General features: G+C 32.1%; 2 protein-coding genes across 2 annotated transcripts; one reads left to right on the top strand and one right to left on the bottom strand.

The window, feature by feature from the left end:
- The first annotated feature begins 6,397 nt into the window (after positions 1-6,397).
- On the top strand, positions 6,398-9,269 carry LOC131638548 (peter Pan-like protein). Its single transcript, XM_058909110.1, has 7 exons — positions 6,398-6,530; positions 6,711-6,923; positions 7,805-8,035; positions 8,176-8,268; positions 8,343-8,530; positions 8,677-8,870; positions 8,981-9,269. The coding sequence occupies exons 1-7, from the start codon at positions 6,528-6,530 to the stop codon at positions 9,115-9,117; spliced, it is 1,059 nt and encodes a 352-aa protein (XP_058765093.1). The 5' UTR covers positions 6,398-6,527; the 3' UTR covers positions 9,118-9,269.
- A 6,351-nt stretch (positions 9,270-15,620) lies between these two features.
- Positions 15,621-17,286, bottom strand: LOC131638550 (protein MAINTENANCE OF MERISTEMS-like). The gene is made up of 2 exons (XM_058909112.1): positions 16,590-17,286; positions 15,621-16,503 (listed from the first exon to the last, which is right to left on the bottom strand). Exons 1-2 carry the CDS (start codon positions 17,274-17,276, stop codon positions 15,751-15,753), a joined length of 1,440 nt encoding a protein of 479 aa, XP_058765095.1. The 5' UTR covers positions 17,277-17,286; the 3' UTR covers positions 15,621-15,750.
- Between the last annotated feature and the right edge of the window lie 3,335 nt (positions 17,287-20,621).

The raw sequence follows: 20,621 nt of genomic DNA, 5'->3' as shown, positions 1-20,621 counted from the left end.
AAAAAATTCGATGGCGGCGCAATAGGTTGACGGTGGCGATGACGGTGGCGGTGAAGATGAAGCTTCGGTGAAGATGAAAGAGTTTTCGTGCTATTGGGAAATGAAGTTTTGTGAATTTTTGGAATAAAATAAGGCCCCTTCAATGGGGCCATAAAAAAATGTATTAGGTAAAGGGCTTAAAATATTAGGGCCCAAAATAAATCTCAATAATTAAGGGCTCAATATAATAGGGCCTTAATGGGGTTAAATAAATAGGGCTTTTAATTATAGGGTTTATTTGACAGCTCTATGACAAACAGAAACGTTCAGCCTGGTGGTAGTGGTGTTGGTCTTGTATACTTTGTGTCTTGGGTTCAACACCCCTTGGGACCATTTTTTAAGCTTTCATATTTACCATTTCTAAAACCAAATAATATAATAATAAAAATGCCACGTGTTATTAAAACAAATAAAAAATAATAAAAATGCCACCTAAGCCAACCACGTCATTAAAAAAATTAAAAAAAATTGCCATATCAGACTTTTTAATGAGGTGGCGTGAAAAGGGTTCAAAATCAAACTTTTGAAATTTTACGAGGCATTTCTTGACACTTTTTTTTTTGCAGGGGGGTTTTTCACCTACACCCCATATGGCAGGGGGCAAAATAGGTATTAACCCTTTTATTTATTATTAAAATGATGTGTAACAAAAATTAATTATTTATTATTTTATTTATCATAGCTTTAGTAAATAAAATTGTAAGGCTAAATACCCTTTTTGGTCCCTTAAGTTTACTTCGGGGTCCATTCTGGTCCCTTATCTTTAAAAAGTTCCAAAGTGATCCTTTAATTGTTCAAAAAGGTCCACGTTAGTCCTTTCCGTCCAATTTTCATATATGCAGTTTACTTTTCCATACGTGGCATCCTATGTGTCCATTACCAAATTCCACGTATTATCTTATTTTATTTTTTATTTATTTTTATCTTAAACAATTTCTAGAATTAAAAGTTCAAAATTAAAATTTAGACACACCCAAGATTCGAACCCTAGTAGCAAAGGTTGCTGAACATTGTGTGCTACCACTCAATCACTTCACATGTTTGTTTTAAACTGCTTTCATTTATTTATATTCATCAAAACGCTCATAGGTTAGAATATATTCTTTGGAACCATCTTCATCAATACGCTCACTGCTTTCATTTATCTGATAACACCTTCATCCTCAAGAACCTGAAAATTCATCAAATCCTCTCACTTCTTATCAGAAACAACCCAAAATATTTTAATTCTAATTAAACCCAATGCAAATTTAACCTTATAACAACAAAGAACCAAAATACTAACACAATTTAACAATTAAATAAAAAGCAAAAGGTTCATTTTCAGTAACTCTTCTTTTCCTTCCTTTACTAATTTATTTACAATGTCCTCTTTCCCAACAATTACTTTTCCTTCCTTGTTCATGAATACTTTTCCTTCCAAATTGAAGACTCACCGGTTGCCCCATCAACGAAAGATCTCAAATCAACGCCTAAGAATCATCCCCAACCGGTAGTTTTTCTTTGCAACTCCACAATCGGTAGCGTCGAAAAAAATATCAAGCAAGAATAAGAGATGAAGAGATTCTGGGTATTTTTCAAAGAGAAATTATGGATCTGGAATTAGTGAATGGAAAGATTCTGAAAAAGGGAAGGGTTGAAGATTTTGAGATGTGCTTCCATGGTAAAAGATGAAACGAAGAGAAATGAAGAAAGAGATTGTGTGTTTGAGTTTCATCACAATTTTTTTTTCCGAATAAATGAGTTATATTTAATGGTGAGACTTTGATTTGTTCGTCAATGAGCAATTGAGCAATATATGACCACTTCAATTTTGGTTCTTCAAATTTGGGGCTTTAAGGTTCATGATGAAGCAACCCAGAAAAAGAGAGAATTAATATTTATTTAATTAGTAAACTTAATAACAAATGGAGAAATGACTCAGTGGTAAACTAAATACTAATTGATCAGCATGTACCAGGTTTAAGACAAAGTTTTTGTTGAATTTTAATTAATATAGTGATAATCATATGTCACACTAGATCAAAAATTCCACGTGTATAAAAATCATGTCACAGGGACCAAAAAAGGTATTTAGCCAAATTGTAATTAATTAATATCATTTGTATTGAGTAATAGTCTTCTAGTTCCGCTGCCAGGTTTTCAACATTGATAAAAAAGAGATGTTCAACATCTGTTTCTGGTCATTTTGCCAAACAATATCCCATTGATACCACCGAGAACGTATTGATGTACACATTTAAGACTTTTTTCGACATTGTAAACGGGGAATATATGTCTTCTAGAGACATATAATTTATAATTTAAATATGAAATATAGAAGAGAGAATTTTTTTATTTAATATTACACATTTAATTGTAAAAAATAAAATTTTAAAATAAAAGTTTTAAAATCTTTTTTAAGAGACAAATATAATATATTATATATAAGAAAGTACCTACAAACAAATGCTAATTTTTTTTTTTTTTAAGAAACTAAAAAATATATTACCAACAACCAAGAATTCCTTCAAGCACAAGACGTACTTGAAAGAATGCAAAACATTATTACAACACTTGACAATGTTTAAAACCACACAACAAAACGACGACTCCGTAATTGAAACTACCTAATACAATTCGTGATACATTGCAGAGGATTGAGCCTCCAAAGATTATATTCAACCCTGAAACCCATAAAATTGAATAAACAAAATAAATTTGTATCTTCTAACCCTCCTCAATCTTTCACAATAATATTAATAAATATTGAAATCAAAGCATACAAAAATAAGGAGTTTATACCCCTTCTTCTCTCATCATTGCCACCCATCATTTCTAAAATTAAGAATTAACAAATATTAGTAGTAAATATAGAAATCAAGGCATATAAAATTAAGGAGTATGTAAATAAAATGTAAATATTGTGTTTGAGATGAAATAGCATAATAAGGGAATTATATGTGAGATTTAATGACATGAATTGTGATTGAGATGAAATAAGATAATAAGGATCGATTATTTATAAAGGGAATGATAGAGAATATGTGGGTGAGTGAGATTGGTTATGAAATAATACTGATGGAGAGTAATGACGTGGTTGATTTTTCTTAAAATAATTAATAGATTAAAAATGACTTTATGATAAGAAAATGGATAGTAATGGAGTTGTACGTTTTTTTTTTTGGTTTATCACCACCGGTATAGTCCGGTTCGGGGGATCAGCTCTGGCATCAAGTGGGTCAAGCCCCCTCCCGATCGCAGCTGTGGGGGATCGAACCTTGGTTCTCCCTACCAAGTCCAACGCCAATCACCACTGGACCAACTAACGATTGGTATATGGAGTTGTACGTTTTATTACAACTAATTAATAGATAAAAAAGGGGTTATTATAAGAAAACTAAATGTCAATAATTATATTTCCAAAACGAATGGAGTTATTGGACCATTTACGTAGCTATTATTATTATTTTAAATGAAATAATTATAATTGTCACACTAAATATTAAAATTTATTAATTATAAAAATTATATATATATATATATATATATATATATATATATATATATTATCAAAACAAAATATATTTTGTTTTTTTTGGTAACCAAAACAGAATATATTTGAGTTATAAAATATTAGTATAAATGTTGAAGCAATCTAAAGAGAATATTTATAATACTTGAGTTATAGAATATTTAGAAAAACTAAGTAATTCAAAGTTTATATAAAAAAAATTATACTTTTAATATTAAACAAAATACTTAAAAGAGAATAATTAAAAATAATAATTAAAAAAGAATTAGGATTATAAGATATAATAATGTTAGTTGAATATAATAGTGTTAATTAAAAAAAATTGTATTATTATTATTTGATAATTATTTTTTTTTTTTGTATGAAAAAATGAAAAATTAGGATAGTAAAATATAATAGTGTTAGTTGAATATATTATTATTATTATTATTTTAATATTTTTATTAGTTAGATATTATATTATTATTATTATTATTGATTATAATTGTGGTAGTTGGTTATTAGAATATATTATTATTATTATTATTATTATTTTAATATTTTTATTAGTTAGATATTGTATTATTATTATTATTATTATTAATAGTGATGGTTTAGTTTTATTATAATTATATTATTATTATTATTTATTTTAATATATATTTTGTATAATTAGAATTTGCATTTAGAATTATTATCAAATGACAATTATTTATCTACTTAATTTAAATGCAAGGTTGTAATACTTAATCTAAATTTATAATATTTAACGATAATATGAGTTATAATATTTAAAATATTGAATTATATAAATTTTTTCAATGTCTTAATGTAAAAAATTGTGTAATAATAACAATAATAATATTAAAAGATCAAAATTTTAAATTTATATTTTATTTTTATTTCTATGAGTATATATTTTATAAATATCAAGAATTTCAATTTAAGATAAAACATTATCAACAATTTCAATTTAGGATAAAAAATTACAAATTTAATAAATAATAATGCACAAAGAAATAGTAAAATTTAAAATTTTTACAGTTTTATAAATTTATTAAGAAAATGAAAAATTACTTGTTTGACATTTGAATTTTTCATTGAAAACTATTTGTTTGACTTTTGAATTTTTCATGGAAAACTATTTGTTTGACTTTTGAATTTTTCAATGTCTTAATGTAAAAAAATTGTCTAACAATAATAATAATAATAATATTAAAATATCACAATTTTAAATTTTTATTTTATTTTTATTTCCATTTTTATGATTATATATTTTTATAAATTTATTTAAAAAAATTAAGGATTATTAATAAAATATAATTATTGAAGGATTAGTAATAAAGTAATAACTATTTATTAATATTATTATACTATTACTATTTGATGTTATTGCTAGAAAGATGATTTAATAATATTGTTAAAAATATAGTGGTTAGAAAGGTGGTTTTAATAACATTGTTAGAAAAATAGAGTGGCTCATAAAAATTGAAAATTCTAAAATTATGCCACATAAGCATTATAGTTAGGATTGTGTTCAAAGTTGCTATAATCATGCCACGTAAGTATTAGGGTTAGGATGACAACCTTGCATTTAGATTAAGTAGATGAAAATATAGGTCGACATATAAGACTTTATAGGCTTTTTTAATAGCTTAAGTCTAACCTATTTAATTAAATTAACTTTAAAAAAAGTCTAAGTCTGACCTAATCTTAAATAGGCTAGACTATAAACTTCTAGATCAGTCTGACATATTCTCACCCCTAAATGTGAGGTTGGGAATCCCACATTCCCATGTTTATTTGAAATTTTAACAAATTATTCATTCCTACTTTTCATTCTTTTGAATATAATTTACTCATGGAACTTTAAAGATTTATTCCATATCAAAATGTGAGAATCTTGCTTTTCCATGAAAATAAAAAGTAATCAATTATAACTATCTATTTATATATTATTTTAATATATTTGTATTTATTTTTAAAATTTTAAAATTATAATTAAAATAAAATTTCAAAATATCCATAAGCACTTAAATAACTTTTCAAACAAATTGATTGAAATTATATTTCCAACAATAACATTTTTAGAAATAATATTTTTGAAATTGTAAATTTAATTCATCGTACAAACACACATACGACATAGAAAGCATATATGACATAGAAAGCACAGGGACTTCAATTACTTCAATCAAGCCTTCCTTAGCTCTCACAATTTAGGTCTTCAAATATTTAATATTTATCTAAAACTATTAGGTAAAAAATAAATATTAAACAGAACCCCTTTTGTGATTTTTTTTAAATAATCATGTATAAAAAAAATTACGCAAATAACCACGTTTCAGAAAAAATTACGCAAATAATCAGGTTTCAGAAAAAATTACGCAAATAATCAGGTTTCAGAAAACCTTGACACCAAGACGCCATGTGAGATGACGCCACCATTGTACCAGATGAAGGAAGGCACCATTTGGGATGACTCTTATGTTCAACTTTTCTGTAATAAGCCATCTCAGATGGCGCCTTGGTGCATTTATAGAAGACAAATATACAAGGAGGAGCTATATGAGATGACTTCTCTTCTTAAAAGTTGAAGGGAGGCGCCATGTGACATGGTTTATTGGACAGAGTGTGCCATGTCAGATGGCGCCTAAGGCTAAAAAAAAGGAATAAGCCATGTGAGATGGCGCTTTGGTGTTAACGGTTTCAGAAACTTGGTTATTTGCATAATTTTTTCCGAAACGTGGTTATTTGCGTAATTTTTTTTAATAGATAGTTATTTAAAAAAAAAATTCCCCCAACATATTCTGGGTCGGGCACCAGGTTAGATAAACATAACCCGACCCGACTTACTTCAAATATTTTCAATTCTCTGCTATATGCTAAGGAAACCTAGCACCAGCAGCCGTAACTCTCCCACACCTCCAACTCTCCGTCTTCGCTCTCCGTCTCCGGCGCCGCTGTTATTCTCCAGTACAATCCGCCTCAAGCCATGGTACTCTCTCATTCTATATCCAATCATTATCATCACTTTGTTCGTTTAGATTTTTTATATATACTTTCAAATTTCAGTTGTTGAAACTGTGTATTTAGTATCAAACCCTAGCTTAAAAATTGAACTTGTGTTTTTTTTCAATTTTGGAAATTTACCCTACTTTTGTAATGAATGAAACAGAGGAAGAAGCAAAATGGGTTCAGAAGGCCTGTTATCATCAAGAACAAGAGGAATAGTAAGCAACCAGAGTCACAGCCAAGTGTTGATCCCATTACGGGGAAGAAGATACCGAAAAGTTTTGTTTTTGCACGAGGGAAGTTGCCTGTTCCTCTTAAACAGCTTCAGATGGACCTTAGGAAGTTGATGCTTCCTTATACTGCACTCAGTCTCAAGGTTAATATTCATTTCTTGTTTTTTTTTTACGACCCTTGTTATAAGCTTTTCTGTAACAAATTGAAAACTGTGTCATAAGCTCAAACAAACTGTCTTACAATGTTTATTATGGTGGATATGTGTGTTTCATTCACAATGCTTCAAAGACAGTGAAGTGTTATTGTTCTGGTAAATACTTTAGTTATTTATGTGCTGTATCAAGTTTAAACCATAGGTGGAAGAATAAGATGATTTGATGTGTTTGGAAACATTTGGAATGATTGGCTAACTTTGGTAAAACAATGTTGTATCTGGAGAATGATGGGAGTGGCTATTGGCAATGTGATACCTTATTCAGCTATCATAGTCCTAGTTTGGATTAGTTTGTAACTTATGGGAGTTTCTCAATTAAAATAAGTTTGTGGTTCTTACTCTCATGCAAAGGTCCTTATAAGTTTGTGGTTCTTACTCTCATGCAAAGGTCCTTATAAGTTTGTGGTTCTTACACTCAAGGAAAATTTAAATGAGATAGCTTCTGAAAAAGTTGGAAGCTATTGTTAAAGAAATATCAATAATCTTAAAAGATTCTTTTAATGTCTCTTTTCATAGGTTCTTCTTGAAAAGCTTATCAAATTGACCCTTAAAGTTTCCCAATTTCTTAAATTGAGACTTTCTAGACAAATTAATCGAACGGGCTCGTCGGGCAGAAAATGACTGTTATACCTTAGAGTTTAAGATATGAATATAGTAGCATGTTGAAACTTACCCAGTATAATTGGTTATTGTAGGGATTTGTAATTGTCACACTATGATATACACAACTTAACTGGTTTCAGTCTCAGCTGCCTAGGTGGCTTGAATGCTAGTTTTGACTATATACTCTTGTGTTTCCTATTTTGCAGGAAAAGAAAAGGAATAGTCTGAGAGACTTTTTAAATGTTGCTGGACCAATGGGTGTTACACATTTCCTCATATTGTCAAAAACTGCATCTGCGCCTTACTTGAGGGTTGCAACTACCCCACAAGGACCTACTCTTACATTTAAGATACAAGAATACGCATTGGCTGCTGATATTGCTCGATCTCAATTGCGTCCTCGATGCCCTAAAGATCTTTTTAAAAACTCTGCATTGGTAATGTGTTTATCTGTTTACTTTATTAGAATTATAGTAATTAGAAAGTAAAAAACAGAATGTCAGACTATGTTTTGCCTTTTATTCATATCAAATTGAAGGCTATATTTAATATTGATGTTGTCATGTTTTTGTATCAGATTGTGCTTTCTGGATTTGTCAGTGGAGATTTACCTCTACGGCTTACAACTAACATGTTCCAGAATATTTTTCCAACAATCGACGTTAAAACTGTGAGTTTCATAGACACTAACAAATTAAAGACTTGACATCCAAGTCCGTCTCCTAATGCCACAACATCTTTCAGGTTAAACTCGCATCTTGTCAAAGAATTGTGTTGCTTAATTACAACAAAGACACTAAGCTCATTGATTTTCGGCATTATTCGATTAGATTACAACCTATAGGTGTTTCACGGAGAATTAGAAAACTTGTTCAAAGCCATCAGGTTCCTGATCTAAGGAATCTTCAAGACGTGAGTGATTTTGTCACAAAGTAAGATACTTGTTCTTTTACATAAGCTTTCATTTTTTTTTCTTCAATTTGAATGATTAGCTGGAAGAAGAGACAGTATAATTGTGTTATACAAAATAATTAACCAGTTAATGCCTCATTTTTATTTTTCACTTGTGATTTGTAAGGGCTGGCTATGGATCAGAAAGTGAAGCAGATGAAGAAGCAGCAACAGTGACTTTGTCTAGTAATATTGGTAGAGTTAACCGGGCTGCTACAAAAAGTGCTGTAAGACTTCAAGAGATTGGTCCAAGGATGACTCTTCAACTCGTTAGGATTGAGAAGGGATTGTGTTCGGGTGAAGTCCTCTTCAGTGAATTTGGTACATCATCCTACACTTTCGCTGATAGAGAACAACCATAAAAGCTTCACTCTTTTTATCTTTCTGATCGTAGAGATTAACTAGCATTTCCATTGTTCTATTTCTTTCAGCGTCAGGAAAACCTGGTGACAAAGGAAAAACTGATAATGAGATCGACAATAATGACGAAGATTCAGAAGGCGGTGAAGATGATGATCAAGATGAAGATGGAGAAGATCTAGAGGATAATGATGAAGAGCTTGATTAGGAGCATAGTAACAATCCATAACACTTTTAAAATGAAAGGTACCATCGGGAAGTTTGTTATTCATTCTGGTGGCTGCAGCATACAATTCATTTGTTCCTGTTAAATCATTACAAATTTTGAGTAAGCTATATGACTTTTCTTTTCTGCCAGAAGTTCACTATGTTTTACAATTACTAGTATAATTTAAAAACCATAAATCTAGTATAGATCATTCATTAATGTCAAAAGCATTTAGAAAGTAGTAGATCATATTGAAATGAAAAATCACTTTATTTTTATTGAAAATACATGGAGGCCCTGCGCACCTGACTGGATTTGTTCCATATATCTCTTCTCTATTTACTATTTATTTATAAAAAATAGAAAATTTGACAAATTCATTTATATGAAATTCATTAAATCTATTTTAATGGGTTTCACTAACTTATTACTGGTATCTATGTTTCTCATAATTTGATATTAAATGAAACTTGTATTTAAATAGAACTGATATGAATTATGAGATTTTTTGCTTTAGAAATGATTAAGACACAATACAAGCAAATCCAAAGAGGCCAGGCCTATGTTTAGATTTCTGGTAGAAACAGTCCTATTTGATCTATAAGAGATGGAGAATTAACTACATATCAATTAATAAAACATACTAGCAAACGTCTTAAGTTATGAATTATCTTTTGATTTTTTTTTGACCGTTATTATCTTTTGATGTTAATACACTATTAACATTAAGGACTATTTAGTAATTATCTAATGAATCATTTTTTTAAATCAATCACAACTTGAGAAGTGGCAAAATTATTTTTCAAATTTCAAATTTGTTTCGCATTTTTTTTTTCCACACTTTCTCATTTTTATTTCAATTTTCTCTCTTTTCTCTTTCCTTTTTTATTTTTTCTAAACATAAATTATTATTTTTTTAAATTCTTTAGAATGGAATGAAGAGAAACATATAATAATATAATAATATTGGATTTTTAAAATACAATTTTTTTTTTGTTTGAAAAGGGAGGCCCAAATGCCCAAAGAGAAAAAAAACTAAACAACTACGAAACAAGGAATGGAAACCCTGACAACATCCTACGTGGTTACATCATTAAGCTCATCAGGGCAATCATTATAAACATGGAGACTTATGCCATGAAGTAAACTTTTGTTAGTTCGAGCATCAACACTCTGGTTGGCTTCACGATGCATGTGAGTGAAGATGATCTCCCTTTCCTTCGATAAACAGTTCCGAATTTACTTGTACACGCCATTACCTTCCTTAACAAGCTTCTTGTTTATAGCATTAACAATGCACTTGTTATCAGTTTGGACTTCAATCCTGCTAAAGCCTTTCCCGCAAGCACATTTAAGGCCTTCTAAAACCCCCACAACTCTGTAGAAAAGGAACTGCAGACACCAATATTCTTTGAGAAGCCTCCAAGCCACCTGCCACGGCATTCCCTGATTAAATCCCCCACACCCTGCTTTGCCAGTAGTTTTCACAACACCATCCACATTAAGTGTAACAAAATCCTTTTGCGCTGGTTACCATCTAATGTGAGTTAAAACTTAATTATGAATGCAACAATTCTTTTGCAGAGCATAGGTCATCTTGTACTCCTGAAAGTATCTCTGAATGTCTTCTACCAAATTGTTTGGCATGATGAAATTGACATCGTGAATTCTTTTACTGCGCCGAAACTAGATGGCGTGACAAGTTGTAGCCCAAAGAGCACTCCAATCCTCTGTGTTCTTGTGGCTTAAGTTATTCTGAAGGTTCATGTGCATCCAATCCTCCAAACCTGCATAAAAAAATCAGACCACAGATGCTCTCGAACAAGCGAGAGCCAAACAATTTTCACATGAGAACAATCTCTCAAAGCATGAAGAACTATTTAGTTTCATTTGGACAATCACAGGAGTGAGGATCACTAATGTTCATATTACTGAGACGCATATTGGTAATGAGGCTGTTATGTTTGACTTGCCACATAAAGGCCCTAATCCTTTCAGGTGTCTGCAAATTTCCATTCCTCTTCCGATCAGCATCATGGTCGAAATTCCTGCTAGTGGTGCTCAAAGTGTAGTAAGCATCCTTGACAAAAAAAATCTCCATGAGTGGCTTACTTCCACTGACAGAGATCCATGCCATTATTCTTACAAGGCAGATGAATAACAAGGATTTCCACAACAATGTCCTGAGGTAGAAAACTCTTGAGCCAGTCACAATTCCAATCACCCTCTTCATTCACCAACTCTGTAACTTTGATGTTAAATCAATGTTTAAATCTAATATTCTTGCATCATCCATGATAATAACTGAAGGTTGCCAATCATCAGTCCAAGCATTAGTCATCTCCCCATTCCCAATATCCCATCTGATTTGAGTTTTCATCAAGTTCCAGTCTTTCCCAATATTCTTCTACAAGCTAGAGTCACTAACCTTGATAGTAACAGTTGAAGATATTTCATTACCACGACCATACTTACCCTTAAGTAGTTGGCTCCAAAGGCTGTTATCGCCACCGAGAAGTTTCCTCCCAAACTTCAGTAGACAAGGTTTATTATACACAACAAGGTTCCTTAATCCTAACCATCCTACATTCTTAGAGCTAGTAATGGCATTCCAGTTAACCACATAAAGATGCTTTGCAGTTTCAATATCACCCCAAATAAAGTTTCTTTAAGTTGCTTGAATTTCTTTTAGGCTTGCTTTGGGAATGGGTATAGGGGGGCATTGATTCCAAAACAGTTTTTGCTAGAGTTACTCTTCCTGCAAACGACAGGTGCTAAGCTTTTCAACTTTTAAGTTTCAACTGAACATTCTCCATGATGTAGTTAAAGTCCTTGTGCCTAGGGGTTTTACTAGTTAAAGGCACTCCTAAGTACTTGTCCAAATTACTTGTCCAACTTTACAACGATACTTTCTTGAATATTTCTCCCTAGTATGAAACTTGTTTGATAAGGATCAATTATGTTGACTATCAACTCCTTCAATCTGCTAACAATAACCTTACTCAGAACTTTGTAAATTGTGTTGCAGAGAGAAATAGACCGAAACTGATGAACAATTGAAGGATTTGGGACCTTGGGGTTCAAACACAACTCAGTTTGTTCACATCCTTTAAGATCTCAGGGTTACTCTACATTAGCTGAACTTCTCTAACAATAGTGTCACCAATTGAAGCCCACGATTTTGCAAAATACAAAATTTAATCTCAACAAAAAAAGCACAATTATTTGATTGTTATTAAAAAACAGTTTATAGTTATAAAATTAATATATTATTTTATCAAATTTGATAATACTTAATATCCGTATAATCAATTAATTTTTTATTCCACGAGTCACGATCAACACAATATATATTTTATTTTTAATCAATAATTGTCTTTACTTGAAAGACAAAATTCTTATTTTTAAATATATATTTTTTTATTCCCCATCCCACAAATTCTTGTTTCTTTTTTGAATGATTATTTAATACAAATGGATATATATGATCATTGTTTATTTTACATTTAAGTAACTCATTTCAAATTTACATGTATATCTAAATATATATTATGCGGTATCAAATTGGATAATACTCAATAATCATTCAGACAACTAACTTTTCATTTCACGGACCACTATCAACACGATAGCTATTTTATCTTTAATCAACATTAATTGAGCTTATATCATTATTTTTCATTTTACAACTGAGTGACTCATTTTAAATTTACATGTGTATCTAAATATATTTTATACTGTATCAAATTAGAAAATATTCAATATAATATAGACAACTAATTTTCTATCTCATGGATCAAAATCAACACAATACATATTTTATTTTTAATCAACATTAATTGAGTTTATATCATCATTGTTTATCATACGTAATTCATTTCAAATTTACATAAGTATCTAAATACATTTTATACCGTATCAAATTGCATAATACTCAATATTAGTGTAAACAACTAACTTTCCTTATCAAAGGACAATATCTGTTCTATTTTAAAAATATTTATTTTCAAATGTTAAAAAAAATTCTCCTTCTCACGAATTCCTTTTATTTATTTATCTAATTTATTTATTTTGGTAAGGTTATTTAATTCAATTGAATTTATATAATCATTATTCATTTTACAATTATATAACTCATTTCAAATTTACATTTATAACTAAATACATTTTATACTATGGATCCGTTTGTTTTGGTTTTTTTTAAAAATGATTTTTATAGTGTTACCAAATTTTGCAAAAAAAAATTTTACAAAGAATTTTTTTATAAAAGTTTCAAATGAAAAATCTGTTTGAATAGTTCTTAAAATGTGATTTTAATTATTTCATCTATTTATGGGAAAAAATTTGGATATCAAAATTTCAAAAAATCACTTAATTTTGAAGCTATTTCAAATAGATTTTTATAAAAATCATTTTTGAAATACAACTTTTTGAAAAAATTATGATTTTGACTAAGTTTTGATCTTCAATTATATATGTTTATGTTATAGGATGTCAAATTAAGTGTTTTATTTTAGAAAAAACAAATATAAAAAAACTTGTAATATTTTGAAAAACGGTTTTAGAGAATCTATTTTCAAAAATACAAAAAAAAAAATCAATTTTTTTAAAGATGAAACAAACTGGCCCTATATCAATTATATAACTCATTTCAAATTGATAACTTGTAACTAAATATTTGTTAACAATAGTGGATTCTGATTCACTAGGCAAATATGAAAAATGCATTGGAGGTGGTTGGCCATAGTCCACTTCTAATGGTGTAGTATGAATTACTGCTCAAGAATATCTTTTATGCTCATTTGATCAGTCTTGATAACTAAAGCAACATGGGACAAGTAACAACTCCATTTTTAACATCATAAACAATAGCAAGTGATTCGTTTTCATAGATTTATTATTCGTTTTCATAGATTTATTATGATTGTTGACACGCCGCAAGTGTATGAAAATATCAAAGTAATAAAAAATTTATTGTTTCTCAGAGACTGATTCAAGTATCGAGTTCTAGTAATTTTATGTTTATCTAAGACGGTCAATTTTTATGGTTGATTTGTAAATAGTTAAAAATCAATTTTAATAAAAATTATAAAGAAGGACCTAAGACAATGATTTGTGTATGAGACTTACTCATTCAAGTTCGATTCATATAATAATGAGAAATTCGTTTGTACAAAAATAGAAATTAATAGTAATTCCTATGTCAGTGAATTATTGTGTGCTATAAACTAACAAGTTATCTATTTACGCAGCGCATCTCGTTTGTTTAGAAACCTTTAAGAGTTTAACTATTCAAAATATTAGAGTATTTCTCAATTGACTCTGAGACACTTCGTCGTCTTAAATTCAAATGTTCAGTTTTTTAAGTCCGACATCAATTATATTCTTTCATTCAGCAGATAATTGATACCTAAGTGTTCCTATTTTTATAACGAACAAAAGGTTTAGTGAAATTAAGAAGAGTGAACTGAAAGGTTTTTTCTCAGTATTTGAAAAATTATGGATAAGTGAAATTAAAAAGAGTGAACTCAAAGGTTTTTTCTCAGTATTTGAAAAATTATGGATAAGTGAGAATTATGCTCATCAAGGTATGACAATAAACCAAGAGGTCACTAAAACCACAATCACACATTTTTTAAGGGTGTTTTATAAGTTATTTTGTGAGTTTCACCCTGCACCATTCTTACTTGGTGATAGCTAGACGTAGATCTATCTTAGAGAAAATGGAATTACCACCAAGTTTGTCCATTAAATTTTTAATTAAAGGTATCAGAAGTCTATCTTTAATTATAACTTGATTGATTTTCCTATAGTCCAAACATCATCTCTCGTTAAGATGATGGATGAATGACAATTTTAGATTTTTTTTAATGTTACTAAAAACTTAAAATGATATGCGGGTATCAAATACAAGTGTATTTAGGTATTTATAAAACACGGATTGACATGACAATACAACCCATATATGTGGGACTCACTCGAACTCGTCCCGAGTTTAACAAAAAAAATTCCGCTTTGAATAGGTTTAGATTCGAGTTTAAATTTTTCCGATTATAAAATATAAAACAAATCGGATAATGAAAACACTAGTACGCACTCCAAATCTATTCCGTTTATTTTATTATGTACTTTATTATTTGATAATTTAAAATATTAATTGTGTTGTCAATGTATTGATATTTTGTTTTTTATTTAGAAAATTTCTTTACCCACCTCCCTATGGGGGGTCACCCCCAGCGAAATTCCCAAACTACCCCTGCTTCGGAAATGAACTTCCGAAGCGCTTTTTTTTAAAAAAAATTTCCTTGATTCGGAAGTTCATCTCCGAAAACACCTCATGGGGGGTGCGTTCGGAGATGAACATCCGAAAACACCTCATGGGGGGTGAATTCGGAAGTTCATTTCCGAATTATGCAGAAACTGTGTTTTTTTTTTAATGTTTTTTCTTAAACGCAACCGCATTTTAATTAAACGTTACCGGCAAATAAAATAAACAATAGATAGACTGAAAACACTAATATGATAAATAAACAAAAAAAATACTAATATGAAAATATTATATACAAACCGAAATAAATAAAAATAGTGTGCTAAATATACAATCCAAAATCAAAAAATGAATAAACCCCACCACTACTGGGTGTGCCTAACCCGCTCACCCTGGGCCCTCCTCTGCCGCCTGTACCCCGCCGCACGGCCCGCATCAGTGACGATGATCTCCATCACGGCGACTGCCTCTGGTCCACCCTGATGAATGACACCTCGATCCAACGCGTCCCGCCCAAGCATCTCTATCCGCTGGCAGATCGGAAGGAGATCAATGGCGTGGTCATCCTCCGCCTGCCGGTTCTCCAGGATCTCCTCGTGTGCTGGCCTAGGAGCGCTGGGAACGTCGGGTCTCAAGAGAGGATGGGACACCCGGTAGAACCATGTGACGTACCCCTCCACACTGTGCCAGTCCTGGGTGACCCGCATGCGACGGTACTCCTCCGGTACCACATGATGCTGCCACTCCTCCCATATGGCAGTGAGCTGCACTCTGGTCACTGTGTCAGGAGCAGCCTCGAAGGGTGACCTGGGTATGATCTGCACGAACCCAAACTGCCGCATGCACCGCTCCGGGAGATACCGGACCATGATGCCGGTCCCGCATGCCAACCAGCCTGAATATAGAGCAACCCCGTCGAAGGGGACGACCTGAGCATAGTCGGCGAACGGCCTCCAGGTGACGTCGTCGTGCATCGTGCGGTCCAGGTACAGGCGGTATGGTCCCACCGCATCGTTCCCCCTCTGGAGGGCGTATCTGGCGGCCCTGGGCATGGCGTCAACGTACGCAGGATCGATGTGGAAGCCGTGGATGCGGGAGAAGTAGGAGATGATCCAGCTCTGAAACACAAATACGATAGTATTAAAAATAAATACGAAACATAAATAAATAAATAAATACGAGAATGTGTTAAAATCAAACGTACCGTAAGCAGAGTGCAGGATCCGACCAGCTGCCTCGTCCTCCAGTTGGAGGCCTCATTCAGCTTCTGGTAGAGATATGCCAGAGTAGCTGCCCCCCAGTTCCACTGGTGAACGGTATCCAGGTCCATGAAATAGCGGAGGTAGGCCACGTCGACGTACCTGGCACTCTTGTCCACAAAGCATGCAGCGCCTACCACATGCATGTACCAGCACCGGAGAGCGCAGCCGCGGTGGTACTCCCTGAATAGGTCGTTACCCTCCTGCTCGGCCTCGGCCGCCGCGTCCAGGTGGAACTCAAAATAGAGGCTCAGTGTGTTGAACAGGACATGAGGCCCAGAAGTCGAGACGCACTCCAGGTGAGCAACCTCGTGCGGCAGGCCCAAATAGTGCATCATCCACTCAATGGCCTCGACCCTCTGGATCCTGGAGTGGTCCAACAGCGGCCCCCTAATAGGCAGGTGGAGAAGACACTGGACGTCATGCAAGGTGATCGTCAACTCCCCCACCGGCAAGTGGAAAGAAGACGTCTCCTTGTGCCAGCGCTCCACAAATGCCCCCTGCATGCCGGTGCTGATGGTGGTGTACCCGGTCATGCAGAGCCCGCAAAGCCCTGAACCTCGCACATGGTCGTTAAACCACTGAGCTGCTGGTTTAAACAGACCGAAAATCTTCCTGGAGTAGTTCACCATTTTCAATGGCTCTCTCTCCTGTTACAAAAAAAAAAACAAATAAGCGAGAAATAAACGGTAAAATTATAAAAAATGGTGACAAATAAACGGCTAAGTTAAAAAAAATACCTCTCCCTCCCAGATCCGCCGAGCGACGTGATCCTGGTAGTGAATCAGCAGGGAAGTGTCAAAAGGCCCTCCCGGAAAGCTATCCACCTCCTGCTCCTCCTGCTCCTCCTCTTCCCCGACTGGAGGGTCAACATCCGGTATGACCTCCTCCTCCTCCTCATCCTCATCCTCCTCCTCTCGCTGGCGGGAAGAAGATACCCGAGCCAGCCTACTCCTAGAGCCTGAAGCAGATGAACTCTCCACCAAGTCCTGTGGAACGCGGACACGTCGTCCCCGTCCCTGCCCCCGTCCCTGGGTCGACGCCAGATGCGCCGCCGCCCGCTCGCGTCTAGCCGACGCAGTCTGGGACTCTCTCCCCTGTCTGATGCGTGCTGGCTGGTCTGACATGATCCTGTAAACAATCGAAATCGATTAATATACGAGACAAATGAAAAAACAAAAAAAAAATGAACTTCTGGTACAGTTCGGAAGTTCATTTCCGAAAACTGGGATGGAGGTGTTTTCGGAAATGAACTTCCGAAACACCCCCACGCAGAGCTTCTCTGCAACCTCCAATGGCAGACCCAAAAACCTAAACCAAATCCATTTTTTTGCCTTCTAAACATCCTAATATCAGTACTAAGCTATCTTAATGTCATTTTTTCAGATTCTAAACACCCTAATATAGTTTAATCAAATAGATCTAAAACTTGAAAAAACAATGATAAACTTACCAATTAGTGTTTAATGATGAGTTTGGTTGAGTTTGGAAGAAGAGTTTGGCTACTTCACACTTGCTTCTGCAGAAATTTCGCCTATGGAAGTGTTTGATGATGATTAGGGTAAATGATTTGGGGGAGGGGGAGAGTTCTGCTTAATCTGCAGAACGCGTTTTATTTCGGAAGTTCATTTCCGAAATAGTAGTTTCGGAAATGAACTTCCGAAATAAGACATTTTTTTCAAAAAAAAAGGCGCTTTCGGAGATGAACTTTCGAAAACACCTTTTTCATGCATTTCGGAAGTTCATTTCCGAAGTCAGGGGTATAATGGGGTTTTCACCAGAGGTGGACTAGAAGATAGGGAGGTGGCCAAAGAATTTCTCTTTATTTATTATTTAAAATGTATGTATGAAATTTTGAAATTGTTATATTTTATTATTTGTAATATAATTTAATCTTGCAAAAAATAATATTTTAAGAGAAATGATAATCAATGCCCTTCAGACACTATTTAAGTAATTAAAATGGTAAATTTTTTTAAAAATACGTATATTTAAATGTATTGAAAATACATTGAAAATTGAAATATTGACTTTTGTAAAAATATTTTCTTTATTTTATTTTGTATCCTTAAAAGGTACCTTGAGGGCACTAGTTAACATAACTCATATTTTAATTAAAAAATTAATTTCACTACATAGATGTGGCGGAACGGACATATCCAAACTCTTTTAGGAGGAATTTAAGTTTTAATTCTTCATCCATGTTAAACATCGGAGCATAATAAAGTAGAAATTTTTTGAAGATTTAAGTTTGAATTTGAAAGATGTAAAACCATTTCTGATTCACCCTATTGTCATGCTTAGGCACGGATTGAAACACGGGTGCCCGAACGGGGAACGGGTATAGACTCGAGTACAATTTTTTTTCAAAACGTATTTCAAAATGCGCATATAAAGACGAGTGTTAACAAAACTAAAAATTTGTAAAACAATATTCAGATAGCTAAAAGTACCACAGCAAAAATTAACTGAATTGTGTTAAATCAGACCAAAATCAAACAAGCTAAATCCCATGTCACCATCACTCTCTTCTTTTGGTTCTTTTTCTCCTCGACTACTGAAACAGCGGTAGCTGCACCACCTGCAGCAGCTTCCGGAGCTCCACTACCAGCAGCACTGGCAATCAAATAGAGTGGACATATTCAACTTCAACTTTTGCACTTTTCAACGAAGTGCTGATATTGTGAACAGTGACGACAGTTTTATCATCTTCAAAGATGAAGATGAGAAGGGCTATGAGCAAGCAGTTTCTCCATGCGACATTTTCACACGAACATGTTCACACACAAATAGAATAAAATTTTTCTTAGTATGAATTGGTGTTTACAATCAAAGAAAAAAGAAAAAGAAAAAGAATGAGTACCTTACAATGTTATAACACTTTTTTTTTAATCTTCTCAACGAAAGGTTAGAAACTAGAATGACTAATAATACAAATTTTAATATTCTGTTTTATAAAATTTATTTATGTGAAATGTCCCAATACCAAAACGGGTAAAATAAAACAATTCAAACTCTTATTCACATGTCTATAAAAAAATAGTTTAGTTTGACCTATAAGTAATCTTCTAATTTGTATAATAGTAAATTGTGTCATTATTAAATAAAAATAATTCCTATTAATTTTGATTTTATGATCTTTTAATAAGCTTTTTTATTAATAATAAATTTATCTTCCATTCAATTTTAAAATTTAAATTTAGTTAAATTTGTAACATAAATTTATTAAAAAATTAATATAATCAAATTAAATTAGATTGTAATTATTTAAAATTATAATAAATTATTTCAATACATAAATAAATAATATTTTAATTTTTTCCCACTATTTTCATGATTCTAATTCCAATTTTATATATTAAAGTTTTCATTTTAACCTTTGCTAATATGCCTAGTTTCGTTATTTATTTGCTTATCCAAAACATTGAAAATTGATTTTAATATGTTTGATTATAAAAATTAATTATCTCAATTATTAATTTAGTTTTGCTAGATTTATCAAATGGATGAGTTGTAAATTCACAATTCAACCTATGGTAGGGCATCATTGATACTTATAATTCTTTTTAAAAAACCTAATAATAATCTCATACATAAATAATAGTAATATATTAATAATTAATAATTAATAATAATAATAATAATAATAAAGGAAAATCATAGCACTTATAAAAATAATTTATTTTGCCTAACTAAAAACTAATTTATATCCTACTTATTAATATTTAAAAGGTGAATTCTCAACCTCTAGACTACTTGGAAAAAAAAAATCCATACACAATTTTGATGGAGAAAAAAGGCATTCTAGAAAACAGCAATAGAAAGAGTCTCTTTTATTGGCTCCAACTTATTCCGTAGATATCCACTCTAAAATAAAATCTCATAATTATGACTTAAATAATTTGCCTCTAAACTACAAGACCACCTAAATCATGCTAATTTTTATTTTGGCCAAACGTATATTTCACTAAATCAAA

Source organism: Vicia villosa, unplaced genomic scaffold (assembly GCF_029867415.1).
Source record: "Vicia villosa cultivar HV-30 ecotype Madison, WI unplaced genomic scaffold, Vvil1.0 ctg.002327F_1_1, whole genome shotgun sequence".
Taxonomy (NCBI): Eukaryota; Viridiplantae; Streptophyta; class Magnoliopsida; order Fabales; family Fabaceae; genus Vicia; species Vicia villosa.
This window is presented reverse-complemented; position numbering and strand designations above follow the sequence as displayed.